We start from the raw sequence: 16,914 nt of genomic DNA on the forward strand, positions 1-16,914 counted from the left end.
GGGGAGGCACAAGAAAAGTATTTAAAGGGAGAAAGCAGGAGCAGCAGAGAACAGCAGCAACTTGAAGGCAGCTGGGGTAAGACCAAGTGAAGAAAAGGAAGCGTGACCATAGAAGACAAAGGGAAACAGCAGAGACAGAAGAATTGGGGCAGAGAGAAAAGTGCCCAAAAGAACAAGGAACGTCAGCAATAACATAGTCACAGAAATAGCTGCCAACACTGACAGGGGAACAGAGGAACGCTGGCTATCTGACACACAAGAGATGAGAGCATCTACGACTATGCCCAGATCAGCCCTGTGGGAGGTGAGAGGGAGGACAGGAGGGCCAGGCCCTGCTGCCTCTTCTGAAGCTGTGGGGGAGGTGAGTCAGCTCCTGGGTGTCCTGCCCTCACGGGTCAGACTTTTTAGCGAAAAGCTGCTGCCTCTCACCCGGCTTTGGAAAACTTGGACTTTTTCGATTTCTTCTCCTTGTCATAAGTGTCATCTTTTTTCTTCTTCTTTATCTTCTCACCACCTTCCTTCAACTTCCGCTTCTGAGAATCAAAGACAAGGCACAGTTACACAGCTCCCTGACTCAGGGAGCAAGTGCACTCACTACATGGCACTGGCCTTGCTCCGCCCAGGCACATCCTGAGACCTGTCTTTCTTCCTTCATGAACAAAAAGCTCTCAGAGCAGTCCCTGGACCACAAACCCATAGCATTCCCACCAGAGTGTGTCCTGGAAACACCCAGAGGGGAGACAACAGTGTCTCTCTGAAGCCTGAAACTGTGCTCATTTGGAATGGGCTGAGGTGAGCCCTATCTCTTGTTTTACACAATGGGCAATGCCAGACAGACCCTACAATATTCTTAGCCTAAGGGTGGCTTGTTTTCAGTGGGTGACACCCTGGGAACTGAAGTCCTCTACACATCCACAGAAGAGGGCCAAGCAAGGGTGCTGCACATGCCTCATTCCACACCCTCACCGCTCCCATCACCACCCCAAAGCCACCTCAACACACAACTCTGCTGAGCTTGCTGGGGCATCCATGACAAACATGATGACTGAGGGCTGACGGAGGCCCATTCCACATCGCCTTGGCACAGTTCAGCCTTTCCACCAGCCTCCTGAGCCATCCCAAATCGTCGCACACTTTGGAGTCACCCACTTATCTTACAGGGTCATGTAAAAAAACATTTCTGAAATCCAAAAGCAAGCATGTTCTAACCTTTGGAGATTTTTTCTTCTTTTCTTTAATGAAATCATCCTCAGATTCAGATGCTTGTCTAAATTGCAGAGTTCCTGAGTTAATGTAAAATCCTCCATACTTTGTGGTCAAAGAAGCAGGAACAAGCTCATCATACTGAAGGGGAAAAACATACTGTCAGCTCCAAGTTCTGTTTCTAAGGTCCAAAGGCATAAAGCAGGTCTGAAGAGATGTAAATGTGCTTCTTCTTCTGTCATACTTCAGACAGTATGGGAAGATAGCCCTCTCTCTCCCACCAATCACAGATGTGAGAGCTTCAAAGTGTGATGGACAGAGTAGTCATATTTCTCAGATGAGGGCACCAAGGCCCAGGTCCAAGAGGACACTTCCTCTCACATCAGTGCTGCTCATTCCTCTCACTGAGAGCATGCTGTTCTGACTCTGTCCCCAGCTTCCCAGACACAACCTGAAGAAGCTAAGACGTGAAGGGTTTTTTTTTTTTTTTTTTAATATATATATATATTTTAGGTGTAGATGGACACAACACAATGCCTTTATTTTTATGTGGTGCTGAGGATCGAACCTGGGTCCTGCCCGTGCTAGGTGAGTGCTCTACCGCTGAGCCACAATCCCAGCCCGATGTGGAGGTTTGATATTGCATTTTCATTAATAACTCACCGCCTCAGAGTTATCGATGAAGGAATCAGATTCGTCATAACCATACCCCATGTCAATCAAGTCCTGTATTCGGTCTTTTCTACGTTTCTTTCCGCCCTAAAATTTAAAAGCAATAAGTCACATTTTTTTTTTTTTAATTTTAGTTATTGGCGGACACACATCTTTGTTGGTATGTGGTGCTGAGGATCGAACCCGGGCTGCACGCATGCCAGGCGAGCACGCTACCGCTTGAGCCACATCCCCAGCCCGGTCACATATTTTTTGATAAGCACATAGAATTAAATATTGTCTTTGAGCTTCATCAGCTGGTGATTAAAAGTGGTAAAGCACTGGGTCTTTCTCATCCCCCCTCAAAACCTCATTCTCCAAAGACCTGAAAATTTGTATTTGCATAAAATAGTCTAAGACAGAAGAATGAACTAAATGGCTTCTATGCTTCATGCCAAGACACTTCCTCTAAGGAAATGTTCATTGGCCCATTTAGCTCACATACTAGCTCCTGTCATATGAGATTTCTATACCTTAGTGCATTTGTTTAATAACTGCATTCTGTTTTCTCTGAGTTCTATACTTATTTCCAGATCATTGTTGATTATTTCATAATCCACTAAAGAAACACGCCATTTCCATCTAATGAGAATATCTGGTTGCCCAAGAGAGAAATCTTACATATTTTTCTTCAAATTTCCGTGCAAGGGCTTCCACTTTATGCCTTTCCTTTTCTTCATCATTAAAAGGATCTGAGAGATCTTTCTTCTGCAAAGAGATCATTTCACAAAAAGTAAGAATTAGCAAAAAAAAATATTAGTTGATTCATAAAACCTTCACTGACTACTCAAAACCTATACATAACAAAATCTATTTTTCAGAAAAGACAAGGTAGAATACATGCTACCATCTTGTCAATGTTTACCTTGTTTAAAAAAGGAACCCTTTTATTCATGTAATTCAACAAAATTTGATTAAGTGCCTACAATCATCCATCTAGCGCTAGAGACACAGCAAAGGACCTTTAGATGGGGATGCTCAACCTCTACAGAACTGCATGCAATACAGGTGACCATCTTTATAACCCTGCAGTTTATTTTATGCACTTGAAAATGTACTAAGAAGAGGTCCACAGGCTTCACCAGAATTTCAAAGTAGTCAATGGCCCAAGAATGCAGCACAACTTCTGGAGAGCTGTTTAGCAAAGTGGTCAGAAATGCACTTTTCCCAGAGACACCAAAGTCAAACCTGGTTCCCCTGTCTTTAGAAGTTTATCTGCAAGGGTCCATCATCTCTCCTTGTCCTTCAATTCAATACTCACTCAAAATATTTTCAAGCAGTATACTTTTACTCTATAAGCTTATCCTTGCATTTTTCTCATCAAGTAAATTTTCCACAGTTGAGTCTTTTGTGTTTTGGGCAAATATATATTAACTTTAATAAAAGACTCCTGTACTAAATATGCTTTAAAACTTCAGAGTAAACCAAACCACTAAGACTTGCAAACACTAATGCTGCATGAAAAAAAAACTCTTATTCCACCCTCCCATCTCTGCGTACTGAAACTTACACACTCATAAATGATCTGTTAAGGGGACTGGGGTTGTAGCTCAGTGGTAGAGCACTTGCCTGGCATGTGTGAAGCACTGGGTTCAATCCTCAGCACCACATAAATATAAATAAATAAAATGAAGGTGCTGTGACCATCCACAACTAAAACCTACTAAAAAGTAAAATAAAATAAATGATCTGTTAAATGACTTTCAACTATGTATGTAAAATGGAATATTACACTATATACAACATACATACCACAAATGGGTAGCTATTAAAATGTGGTTGTTTATATCATCAACTTTTTCTACAATGGTCCCATATAACTTGGGTAGTTAAAATAATTTTAAGAAATCCCACCAATCTTGATTGAAAACCAATGAAGTCAAGGTGTGCTCCTTAATGCTTTGAGAATAACAGTCTTCCAGTGACTATTTCCAAGCATAATAAAGATCCAGCTCTGTCCAAAATGGCATCCTGGATGTGAGTTCTTCTCTGCCCAAGTCCTCTGGCCTGTGTTTGTAGCCAGCTTAAACAATCATCACATTGTAACTTGTTGCCTGTGCTGGTACAATTCTCCTAAAACATCTACAAGATTGCAAGTTCCTTTAAAGCTGGGACAGTGTCTTCCCTAACTTTGTATAATCCTCAGTGTCTAGCAGAGAGCTTTCATGTTATAAGGAATACAAGCTAGACCCATAAACAAATGTGTCAAATTATATTATACATTTTTTTCTTTTGTGGTGCTGGGGAAAACACACACACACACACACACACACACACACACACACACAAGCTTGATCTACCACTGACCCATACATACTCCAGCCCAGGTTATATTATACTTTAACACTACAGAGCAGAACAATAATGACTCAGAAGTCCTAAAACTTTAGTCCAGGAATAAATCCACTAAAACTGGATCCAAATTTCTCTGTGTATGCTCCATACATTTTTCTGCAATGGAGAAAATCATTTGGAGCCCACCAAAAAAGTGGGCTCCAAGGACTGGAGTTCTAATTTCAGTTGACCTACCAATCTGGTTTGACCCCATGTTAACCAACTCCTGCCACTGGTTGTTCCTCTTAATGAAGAGGATACCAATCCTACTTTGGAAAAGAGACAGTGAACAGATTTGAAGTAATTTCCTTTTATTCTGCCCACTGACCCTTATATAACAGGTAACCCTTGGTACAGATTCATTAGGTTCCATTCAGCCAATAAGATCTCAATCAAGGAAATACATTTTTTAAGCAAAAAAAAAAAAAAAAAGTGAGTAATGCTACTAACCAAACGTACTTCCTCCAATCAGTCCAAACATGAATTAGACTGAGTGAGCACTTAGCACTGAGGCACTGGGCTAGAAACTTCGCCAACATGATCTTAGATACCTTGTGAGCTAGGCACTGGCCTTGTCTTCATTTTATCAAGAGCCACTTAAGAGACCGGAATGATGCAAGTGTACAGTCCTGACCTTTTCCTCAGAACCTAGCACAGTGCACTGGAAATACAGTAGGAGTTTTAAAATGTTCTTCACTCAAGCTCCTACTCACACTATATGATTCTATCTACACAAAAATACAAAAACATGCAAAAGTGACCTTAGCTACTGGGGGTTGCCCTTGAGGGTCAGGGTGGTGCACTGCTGAAGGCAGGAGGGTTTCTAGCAAATGTTTGTAGTAAATGTTACATCTTGTGATCTGGGTGCAGGTTCCACAGTGTTGAGTTTGTGAAAATCCATCAAGCTGTGCATTTATCATATGTGCATTGTTCTTAAATACATGACTCAAATAAAATTTATAAAATCTTTCTGAAATGTCAATGAATTGCCAAAACCATGATAATAGTTGAAGCCAGGCGATGGGCTCTGCTCTCCACTTTTATGCCTGTTTAAAAGCTCCATACTAAGGGTGGGGGTTGTGACTCAGTGGCAGAGTGCTTGCTTCACACATGTGAGGCAGTGGGTTCAATCCTCAGCACCACATAAATAAGTAAACAAAATAAAGATATTGTGTCTATCCATAACTAAAAATTTAAAGCTCCATAGTAAAAAGTAAACTAATTTGCTAGGAAAATAAATAGATAATTTAAAAAACATTTAAGAAATCAAATTGATTTTTAAACACCCTGAAAGCTACAAGCCAATTCTGGCAAAAAATAAGTTAAAAAGGGTATATGTGTATCTATGTGTGTGTGTGTGTGTGTGTGCGCGCGCGCGCGGCGCGCACGTGTATGTATATGTATAAATATATTCCTACCCATTCAAGAAACTACCCAGAATATTACTGTTTAAAAGAGATGAGCAGCAGTCTGTGTATTTTCTTTGTCCTTGCACTAGACAGGGAAAGTCCCTTGGCAAAGGGAAATGTCCAGCATAGAATTCTAGCACCACAACAGCCAAAGAACTGGTCTCTCTTACATGTTACATTTACAACCTCATTATGAAAAAAATTATTGTTTCTTTTATTTATATTAGTTATCCATAATTCAAATTAGCCTTAGATGAGCCATATATGTTTCTCTAGCATAAATCAGGAAAATGATGCTAGAAGAATTCTCTTCCTTCATGATCAGTAGTAAGACCAGCTAATCTTGTAGGTGCTTTCCATGACTGATGTGCCCTTATCCACATCTCTCTAGCCTCACTTCTCACTTCCCTACTGGGAAGGCCCATGTGCACACAGTGACACTTTCATGTTAGGTCTGCAGAGCAACTGTATGGATGTTAGAGTGTACCTTATCTCCAGATTGAAGGCCTTTCACCTTTCCTCGTATATTCTTCACCAGCTCTGGGTAGAAGAACTCGGGGCAGCGTTTGTGATCTGGTTCAAAGAGGGTGAGTGTAATTCGAACAGCTGCCGCGGCTGGCTCACAATCCTGATGCTGTTCTGCTCCCCCAACCTCCTCTTTCCGGGACTTCTTCAAAAATGCAGGATTCAGAGAACCTGGGAGAGAGGTGAACTGGACCCTGTGGGGCTCCGACATGGCTACCAACAAGTCTTAGCAGGTGTCACTGCATGGCTTCTGTTAACATTGAAAAGAAGGGCCAGGTCAAACCAAGATGATAAAAACAAACACTTCCTTTATAGATTTAAGTTTAAAATAATTTCACTATCAAGAAGAATCCATTGTTAAATTTATTTCTGTTGCTATTTATTGTTCTTTTTCTGCTTAAGTAATACTCATTCTAAATATAATTTTTTTCATAACTATATGAAAATCACCTCAAATCCCATGATCCAGATCAAAAGATGGTAGAATGATGCAGTTAAAACTTTTATCCCATACAATTCCTCCCATTTCTTTTTATGCCTACAATTTCTTTTTATGCCTTCTCCAATCAGATCTTATATAAGATTCCCCTGATAAGTCCTTCATATATACATTTTTCACATGTAACTCCTTAACCCAAGTTGAACTTACAATGCTATAAGGCATGAGGACAGGCTCTAACTTGGTTTCTCCCCAGCATCAATCACTAAATAATCTTCTTTTCCCCTTGCTGATTGGCATATATCATCGAGTAAAGCCTCAGATATCTATGGTCTAATTCTGAAAGCCATCTGTTATATTAATCTAGTACTTAGAGATTTTTAACCAAATCAATAGCAAAGTTTCAAAAAGTTTTCTGGCATGTTTTAATTTCTTGAATTAAAAGTTCATCCTTATTGTCTTTTAAAAATAATATTTGGCTTTTCCAGCCTGTTTATTATTTCAGTTCAATTTTAGAATCATTTTGGCAAGTTCTCCCAGAAGGCTCACTATACTTTGATTGTAAATGAAACACAAATACGAATTAATTCAGGGAGATTTGTATATATTCTCATACATGTAGATGTATTAGTACATATCCAGTATCCAATCTTTTCATTATAATCGTAAAATTGTGATCTAAGACCAGACAAGGGAGAAAAATATCTAACAACTATAAGAGTTAAAATCTTTCTAATCAGGCAGCAAAGTGACTGGCAGTGAAACAGGTTGGCCAGTGTGCAGACCACTTACTAATGTGTACAAAGATGCTGAAAGAGAATCCCCCAAACACATACACTTCCAAAGAAACATTCACGGCTCTTGGGATATGTGTGACACACTGGACTGTGAAAATAAATCCAGCTGAAAGCTGAAGGCTTACAGGTCTCCCACTGAGAGAGCAGACACATCCCACTGTAAGAAGAGAATCAGCAGGATGTTCAACAGGAGGAAGAAAGGCCATCCTTAGCTGGGCACAGGGGCACACAACTGTAATCCCAGCAGCTCAGGGGCAAGGCAGGAGGGTCAGGAGTTCAAAGCCAGCCTCAGCAACTTAGCAAGGCCCTAAGCAACTTAGACCCTGTCTCAAAATAAAATATAAATATGGCTGGGGATGTGACTCAGTGGTTAAGCATCCCTGGGTTCAATCCACAGTACCAAAAAGAAAAAGAAAGGCCATACTAGAGATGGTAACCAGATCCTAATGTCCCTGTACAGCTGGTAATTTAAAAATATAACCTCATTTCATTCCAAGTTGAGACTGCAACTTCAATCCACCTAGACCTTAAAACTGCTCCTCTTAAGTTGCAAAAGCAACTGTGCAAGTGTAAGACAGTATAAAAGCAGGACTATACTGGCTGGGATGTAGCTCAGTTATAGAGTGCTTGCCCAGCATGCACAAGGCCGTGGGTTTGATCCCCAGCCCTGCAAAGAAAATTAAAAGAAAGAAGAAAATATATAAAACCAGAGGACAAAGTAAATCAACCTATTGTATATTAACACAAGTTAGACTTGTGGTTAAGTTTTATAATCACCATAATATGCTATCATTTGTCCTAAGTCATTTGAAACATTTAAGAGAATCACATATATCCCCACCCCCCAGTACTGGGGATCCAACCCAGGAGAGCTTTACCACTGAGCTACATCATCAACTCTTTGAGTCAGGGTCTCACTAAAGTTCCAAACTTGTGACTCTCCTGCCTCAGCCTCCTAAGTCACTGGGATTACAATCAAGCACTATTGGGCTGGGGATGTGGCTCAAGCGGTAGCGCGCTCGCCTGGCATGCGTGTGGCCCGGGTTCGATCCTCAGCACCACATACCAACAAAGATGTTGTGTCCGCCGAGAACTAAAAAATAAATGTTAAAAAAAAAAAAATTCTCTCTCTCTCTCTCTCTTTAAAAAAAAAAAAAATCATGCACTATTGCACCTGGCAAGTACCAGATATATTAAAGAAGGACATGTTAGATTTACAATCTTAATTTGAACTGTTTAACAAAATTAACTTCTATGTACTCATGTTTTAAAAAACCTGACTTACATTTACATGTTTAGACTTAACAAATGTTAAGTTCTTGGAAAGACTGTACTATTAGATTTACAAGTTCATCTCTTTTGAAATTTGAAATATTTGAAAGTATAAAAATATTAAATGCCATTTATAACATTTAAGGGAACCGGAGCACAGTTGCTCATGACTATAATCCCAGCAACTCAAGAGGCTAAGGCAAGAAGATGACAAATTCAAGGCCAGCATAGACAACTTAGCAAGACCGTGTCTCAAAATACAAAATAAAAAGAACTGAGGACATACCTCACTGGCACAGTGTCCCTGGGTTCAATCCCCAATACCACCAAAAAAGAAAAAAAATAAGGGAATTTAATTAACCTGGTAAAAACAGTTAATTGCTTAAGGGAATTTAATGTTAAACTGGTGCCTTAATTGAACCTTACTAAAAAATCAAATATTCTTGCTTTTACATGAATATTCTTAGATTTATAAATAAAACAAACCAACATTTGTAAGTAAAACTTAGTCTTAAAAATAGCTAAGTTTTAAAACATTCAACTTTAATGAGTTTAAAATTATTCTTAGTATTCTATCCCCAAAATCATTTCTCTTAAAAGACTTCAACTGGAAAAAAAAAAGTCTTCAACTGATTATGCAAAACAATGGTAGCCTCCTTTGCATCTCAGGTTATTCCCAGGAACTATATATATATATATATATATATATATATTGTTATTATAAATATATACTTTTTAACCATTCTGGTTTCAAACTGGTTATTGATAAAACAGAAAGATTAATTTGTTTATGCTAATTTTGTAATTAACCCCTTTACTGAGTTTAGTGTGGGTTTTTGTTTGTTTGTTTCCCCAAAATAGCAGTACTGTCATCCACAGAAATGATCATTGTCTTTCCTTTTCTGGAAAACTGCACTGATCTTTGTTTCATGTCTTATTGCATTGGCTAGAACTTCTAGGGTATCAGACAACATATTTTTTGCAATGTTCCTGCAAAGAATGGGAATGCGTATAGTTTAATTGTAAAACTGATTCACATTTTTATTGTCATTACTATAACTTCAATTCCTCAAAAGTTCAAATTTCTAAAAAAGAAAACACGTGCTCGATTTTATTAGATTATTTCCCACAATCTTAAATATGCTTTAAACAATCAGTTAAGAACATACACACACTGTGAATTCATCGCAGTCCCTACAAATAATGCACGGTACTTCATCGAAACTGGTCTCCAAAGAGACATCAGGTTCCGGGACAACCCAGCAAGCGCAAACACCCTCACCATCAAAGCCTCTGCACAGCACATGGCCCACGGGAAATGCGGGTGGATCTGCCACCTTTACAAGCAGGCATTTGGCTCAGGAAGAGTGGGGCTCTATGGCAGTCCACCTGGACTCGGGCTGCAGGGACTCTGTTGTAAAGAGCCACGCCGCTACCTGTCTACGGAAGTTTAGGCAGGCGCCCAGCTCGACCGCGGCTAACAGTCCCTCCGCGCAGGCAGCTGACTTCCTGCTGTCACAACTTCTTGCAAAGTGTCAAACTACACCAAGGCTAACGCGGGAGCCCAGCACCGACAACCACACGCACCTTTGTCCCCAGCGCCGACGCGGGCCGCGGACGTCCCCCCGCGGCGGTCCTCATGCCGGCCCAGATTCCGGGCTGCCGCGCGGCTAGCGGCCGGCTCCCGAGCCTTGTTTGCGGGCGGCCGGCCGGCCGGTGCCGCGGCCCATGACCGGTTCCCCGCTCCGGGGCCTCGTCAGCCGCGCCGCGCGCCGGCCAGAAGGCACGAAGGAATGCCAACTCCACGTCCCAGAGGCAACTCGCGGGACGACGAGGGGGCGGCCACCGGGCGCGCCGGCAGGAATGCGGCGCGGACCCGCCGCTCCGACGCTGCTCCGGGAGCCGGCCGTCCACTGGAGCACTTCGCAGAAACCGGCGGCGGCAGCGGGCGAGCGCGGACTCCGGGGGCCCGGGCCTCTCGGGCTGCGGTCAGCGGAGCCCGCCGGGCGCAGGGCCCCAGGCTTGGCGCAGGCTGACTTCCAGGCCTCGCCGAGGTCCGTCAGAGCGGCTCGCGGGCTCAGCGACGGGATCGGCAGGCGCCGAGGGCTCGGGGATGGCCCGCGGCCCGCGCCCGACTAACGGCCGTAACGGAAGCGCCGAAGGGGCGGGGGACTGAGTCCAGCGCCCGGGGGCGGGGCGGATCGCGAGACCGGCTCCCTCCCGCGCTCCGCCGGCCGCACTGTCGCCGCCGCCGCCGCCTCAAACCGCGGACGCTTCGTTGTCACGAGCCCGAGGGAGGGGGAAGGAGCCGGGAGTCTCCAGGCTCCGGCGCGGGGAGACCGCGGCACTCTAGTCACGTGCCTCCCTTCCGACCAATGACCGTGGGCAGGCGCGGTGACGTCAGAGCAGCGGCGTGGCCGATGACAGCCGGCCCCGTCACGTGGTCGGGCCGACTCCAATGGGCGGCGCCGAGGCGACCTGAAGTTCCCGGCGGCCCGTGCGACGGCGGTGGTTGGGTGGTAAGATGGCGGCTGTGAGTCTGCGGCTCGGCGACTTGGTGTGGTAAGTCCAGGCGGCTGGGGCCAAGCGAGATGCGCCGCGGAGTGGCCTCCCGGGGCGCGAGATTCGCGGCCAGCCCCGGAGCTGCCCTTCTGCGCAGTCCTGACGGCGGAGGGAGGGAAAGACGGGGTGCTGGCGCTGCGAACGACGCTGGGCGGAAGGGGCAGTCCGGCCCCGAGGGACCGAGGCCGAGGGTGGCCGCGGCGGGCCCAGCTCTGAGCCCCGAGGCCGCCCCGGGGCGCGCCGCGCTTGGAGCCGAGCGACCGGCACAGGTAGCCCCCTGGCGCCGCGCGGCTCCCGAGGACACTGTGTCCCCGGGGTCTTGCTGGGGCTCCAGGGAGAGGGGAGAGCCAGGGAACCCGCGGGGCCATCTCGCCGGGGCAGGCGGGTCAACTCCCGCGTAGTGACGAGACCTTCCAGTGCGGGCGGCTCGGCCCGGGGTGTCGAAACCGATTGCTGGCGCTGCCCAGTGAGGAAATGGACAGGGGACTTCTCCTTTACAACCGATGGCTTGGTAGTGACCGGTGCCTCTCGTGGTCTGCTTCTGTGTCCCCGACAACCGCCCGAACCGAGACTGACCGTGGTCGCCCTGCTCGAGCTGCGTAGTTTGTGTGGACCCGGAGACCGGCTCCCGCGGGCGGTGGTCAGAGCCGGCTCGGTGCCTGGTGAATGAAGGCACGTCCGTGGGGACGGAGAAACCGCCCCAGCCCGGCACCGGAGGGCACGGGAGGCTCCCCTCGAGCCGCTCCCGACGGTTTGGTTGTTCAGTGTTCCTTGTCAGCCCGAGAAGGCACGGGTCTCTCTCTCTCACACTCACACACACACACACACACACACACACACACACACACGGTGTTTCATTCCAGGTCCAGGGTCTCGGCCCAGCTGTGAAACCAGGTTAAGGACCCTGGTTTCCCGGCTTTTGTCTGGCACTTGAGGATGCCAGCCGAGATTGAGTGGCTTGAAGGAGAGGGACTGGCTTTTCCAGAGCAAGTGCTGACTCTTTGTGTTTTCTCTAGGGGGAAACTCGGCCGGTATCCTCCTTGGCCGGGAAAGGTGAGTGTTTTGCTCTTCAAAGGATGATATCTAAAGTTGGGTTTGAGGAGGTGGAAAATGTAAAGTGCATTTCCCTCAGTTTCTAACACTGAGTGAAACTGGGCCCATTCAGATAACACTCATATTCTGTAGTTTCAGTTATTTTTTAAAAAGGCAATACAATATGAACCAGATCATTTAATCTGCAGTAATTGCTTATTTCTTGAATCAGAGTTAGTTTATGAAATTTGTTGTTAACCCTGGGAATCAATTCTAATTTCAGCATATTTTAGATTTATGCTGAAATCTAACAAAAGAAGAAAATAAATTCTCCAGGAAGAGAGAAGTCTAAATGTAGGTTAGTGAAAAGCCAAAGTATTTTTGTCCCGACTAAGTTTAAATCTTCTTCCCCTGTTACCATATGTGCTGCTCCAGTGCATCTTTGCAGAAGTTGGCATTCCACATTTTGCATGAGGTGATCCATCATAGCTTTCCAAGTGTTCTGTTTTTATATTCTTGCTTGGAATCCAGGAAATGTCTTTAGACTTTGCAATATGGTGTTTTCTGTGCCTCAGTTGTTCTTTATTTTCACCATTTCATGTTTCAACTCTTTGTGCACCAGAAGTATTTTGAAGAATATTTCTTAAGTAATGACATTGACACATTGAGGGGAAGTGATATTATCTTAGTTTCAACTGCTTGTATAACAGAACCATTGCAGTAAAAGGGATATTGTATCTACTGAGCACTGCTACATGTTAGCTACAGGGAATTTCCAGAATATTTGTACATTTCCACATATCTCAACTGGAAAGTGCCAGACATGAACAAGTTCTAGGCCATATATATATTCACATTCCTATTCTTTCCCCATGCCCCTTTAACAACTTAGAGCTGTAGAAACTTTTCTAGTGGGGTGCCATATTGCTATCAAGTCTTTTTTTTTTCCCCCCTTTTATCCTCTAGATTGTTAATCCACCCAAGGACTTGAAGAAACCACGTGGAAAGAAATGTTTCTTTGTGAAGTTTTTTGGAACAGAAGATCAGTGAGTGGTATTCATCAAGTATTCATGTTGTCGTTGTCTTTGGGCATTTCCCTGAGTCTGAACTGCCAAAAGAATATTCTGAGGATCCTTAGTTCAGGCTTCTTATAGTACATAAGAATGGCACATCATCTGGCTTCATGCCTAAATAAAATGTGCTGTTCTCATCTTGCAGAAATTGTCCTGGGGCCAAAAGCAGTGTCAGTCAGGTAAGAACTAGGCTTCATGATCAGAAGTAAGAACTTCTACTTAAGATAGTTTCTCACATCTTTCTTTACCAACTCCATTGGCACTTCCTTTTTTTTTTAATATTTATTTTAGTTTTAGGTGGATACTGTATCTTTTTTTTAATATCTTTATTAATTTATTTTTATGTAGTACTGAGGATTGAACCCACTGCCTCACACATGCAAGCCAAGCGCTCTACCACTGAGCTACAGCCCCAGTCCCAGACACTATAACTTTATTTTATTTTTATGTGGTACTGAGGATCAAACCCAGTGCCTTATGCATGCTAGGTGAGCACTCTACCACTGAGCCACAACCCCAGCCCCTGCAGTTTCTTTTATAAGAGCCATGTTTGCTTCTCTTTTAGTGGGCATATATCATTAAAATTTATTCATGAAGTCTATAGTAAAAGCTAAAATTTGTTATCTTAATAAATGTACTTGTTTAATTTTTTTCTCTTTTGCAGTAGTAATACTCTGACATTGTAATAGTAAAGCTCAAGTAAAGGGATCCAGGACCATTAATTGTAGATTCTTTGGCTTAAGGTCATATAAGAAGTCACAATGAAGGGAACAATGTGTATTAACTTGAATTTCCAGCAATTTTTTTTTTAGTTTTGTCAACACTACATCAAGTTGATTATCTGTATCTAGCTAGCTTGCTTGATTTTTTTTTAAAGTAGTTGTATTTCTATTTGATTCTTATAGGAAAATGTAACTCTGGGTTTGAAAAAAAAAGGTCTGACTTTTTTGATAAATCTGACATTGATGGTTAAAATATTTATTCTTAGAAAGCAATATATAATATTACATATGAAAATCCCTTATGAACAGTATGCTTTCCTCATTCAGGAGTTTATACATCAGTGCTCTTCCGGGTTTCACATTTGCCTAGTTTGTTGACCTTCATGATACTGATAAACTCCGCCCCCAATTCTCTGTCACAAACCAATTTACCAGCCTTCTGGTGGCAGTATTTCCAGGAGTTACTAGCTTTGAGCTGTGAGAGGAGAACCTGTGAAAGAGGGAACATTCTAATTCCCTAAAGAAGAATGTCCTGGTGAGATTGACACTGAAGGAACTCCAAGGAAAGTGAATGTTGTGGTCCCTGCCTTTCAGATACTTGGTTGTGATAAGACTTAAATAGTTCAGATAAAATTATGTGCAGAGTTAGTGATGCAGGTAATTATGAAAGGCTTCTGGAAGAGGGAGAGGTGAAAACAATGAGGTCCAGGAAGACTGATGGAAGAAACAAGCCACAAATCCAGTTCTGTAAGATGAATACTGTTTGGGTGGGCAGAAACAACAAGGGTAGTTCAGGCAGTGGACATACTGCTAAGCAGACTGGCCTGAGAAGGAAGAAGCTCCCTGCCTAGGGTAACTGGAGCTTGGGAGTAATTGAGGCAATATACTTGGCTAAATCTGGTTGACTCAATGAAGAATTACACGTTTCTGAAACAAAATGGGAACTCAGCCAGATTATAGAGGGCCTGCAAGCCATGATTTGATAATTTTTTTATTGTTGAAATGCTAGATGAATAAACTACAATCCCTATGTAAGAAATGAGACCTAGGAAATTGGAGTTGAGTGAACTTGAGTGCTCAGCCAAGCACACAGGTGCAGCCAATAACAAAGGATGTGCACACTGAACACAAACAGCCTGCTACTAATGACAGTGATATGAATTCTAAGTTCATGACTAGGGCTCTTTGGAGAGTTTGTAAGCAAATGGACATAGGCAACTGCTAGGTGTAAGAACCTTAACCTTTTAAACTCCTTGATGGGAGCTCTACATAAAAAGCTACTTAAGGCTGAGCATGATGGCACACACCTTAATTCCAGTGACCTAGAGACTGAGGCAGAAGGATTGCAAGTTCAAGGCCAGCCTCAGCAACTTAGCAAGACCCTGTCTCAGAAAAATGTAAAAGGGCTGTGGGTGTAGCTCAGTGGTAGAGTGTATGTTTAACATGAAGCCCTGGGTTCAGTCCCTTGCACCACCACACCCCAAAAATATATATTTAAAAATTAAGATAACTGTGGGACTTTTAATAGGAAGACAGTTAACTTGGAGAAACAAAGGGTAAGGATTTAGAGAAATGCTTCCTTAATGATCAGTGTTAAGGCAGATCTTATTTAGTATCTTCATAATATCAGAAGGTAAGATATCCAGATTGTCGGGTGGCAGCAAATTGCTTTGAGGAAAGAACTCAGGATTTGTCACCAGCCTAAAATGCATTCAGACCCTGTTCTCTCCTACTCTGTGATCTGGGCAAGCTGATTTACCTTACTAAGCCATTGTGTCTGGTGTGGTTTGGTAGATAGCAGGTGTTCAGCAACGTCAAGTTAGGATATAGATCTATTACAGGACAGAAAAAAAAGATGGTAAGAAGAAGCAGACAAGTGGATGTAAGAAAAATGTGAGACACAGATTATGCTCCTGAGAGCAAGTGAGTATGTGTATATGTATGTTTGGAAAGAAAGGTAGCTGAGTGGGAAATTCCTAAAGAAGTTATCCAGGTATGCTTTTCTGACCAAAAAGGCTTTGAACATGAAATAATGTATTGCTCCACCTTTATGTAAAACTATAGTGTGCCTCTCCAGGAATACCATGTGCTGTTCAGTTTGTGCTTCCATGGGAATCTGATAGAACTAGTGAAGATCCAGACAAAGGGACCTAGCAGACAAAAGAGTAGGACTCTTCAATATGGGAAAGCAGAGACTGAAAACAGCATGATCGGAACATTTGAACCAGTGGATGGCCTTTAGGAGTTGACACTGCACGTGGAATATTGTGTGACTATGCTCAGGACAAATACAGAGAGTCACTTCAAGGTAATACAGGTAGTATAAGTGGATTTTTAGGGATGAGAACTGATGTTTGAAGGACAAAGCTCTAAGTGGCTATGGTAGAGGCTGGACTTTACCCTTAACACTTCATGTAGGAGAGGATGAGTGTGGCCTATCTTGCAGTAGGGGCTCCATTGATTCCTCCACCCTCACCCAGTTGAAGAGGGTCTGACCCGGTGGTATTCCTAAGAAATATAGTATTCAGTCAGAGATACTCAGTTTCAAAATTAACACACTACTTATGGGATAAAATATGTAACTAGAATTCTTCTGGCAAGGACTTTTGTTAAGAATAAAGTGGTTAGCTCTGGGGCTGGGGTTGTGGCTCAGCGGTAGAGTGCTTGCCTAGCACGCTTGCCTAGCATGTGCGAGGCCCTGGGTTTGATCCTCAGCACCACATAAAAATAAATAAAATAAAGGTATTATGTCCAACTACAACTAAAAAACATGGTTAGCCCCTTGCAACAAGATATAGGGTGATTCTAATCCTTTTAGAATCCCAAATTTTCTTT

General features: G+C 43.3%; 2 protein-coding genes across 4 annotated transcripts in view; one reads left to right on the forward strand and one right to left on the reverse strand.

Annotated features, from left to right (window-relative positions):
- Positions 1-11,019, reverse strand: part of Ubn1 (ubinuclein 1) — a 30,838-nt gene extending 19,819 nt beyond the window's left edge. For both annotated transcript variants that reach the window (XM_026385339.2, XM_026385338.2), the window contains exons 1-6: positions 10,278-11,019; positions 6,145-6,432; positions 2,536-2,622; positions 1,867-1,962; positions 1,210-1,344; positions 430-533 (exon numbers count right to left, since the gene is read on the reverse strand). In XM_026385339.2, the coding sequence (XP_026241124.1) occupies positions 430-533; positions 1,210-1,344; positions 1,867-1,962; positions 2,536-2,622; positions 6,145-6,393 (671 nt within the window). In that variant the 5' untranslated portion in view covers positions 6,394-6,432; positions 10,278-11,019. The remainder of the gene's footprint in view (positions 1-429; positions 534-1,209; positions 1,345-1,866; positions 1,963-2,535; positions 2,623-6,144; positions 6,433-10,277) is intronic.
- A 163-nt stretch (positions 11,020-11,182) lies between these two features.
- Positions 11,183-16,914, forward strand: part of Glyr1 (glyoxylate reductase 1 homolog) — a 32,692-nt gene continuing 26,960 nt past the window's right edge. Inside the window, exons 1-3 of one of the 2 annotated variants that reach the window (XM_026385341.2) lie at positions 11,183-11,252; positions 12,269-12,305; positions 13,251-13,330. In XM_026385341.2, coding sequence (XP_026241126.1) covers positions 11,215-11,252; positions 12,269-12,305; positions 13,251-13,330 — 155 coding nt within the window. In that variant the 5' untranslated portion in view covers positions 11,183-11,214. The remainder of the gene's footprint in view (positions 11,253-12,268; positions 12,306-13,250; positions 13,331-16,914) is intronic. The other variant, XM_026385342.2, reaches the window with a different exon arrangement.

Source organism: Urocitellus parryii, chromosome 9 (genome assembly GCF_045843805.1).
Source record: "Urocitellus parryii isolate mUroPar1 chromosome 9, mUroPar1.hap1, whole genome shotgun sequence".
Taxonomy (NCBI): Eukaryota; Metazoa; Chordata; class Mammalia; order Rodentia; family Sciuridae; genus Urocitellus; species Urocitellus parryii.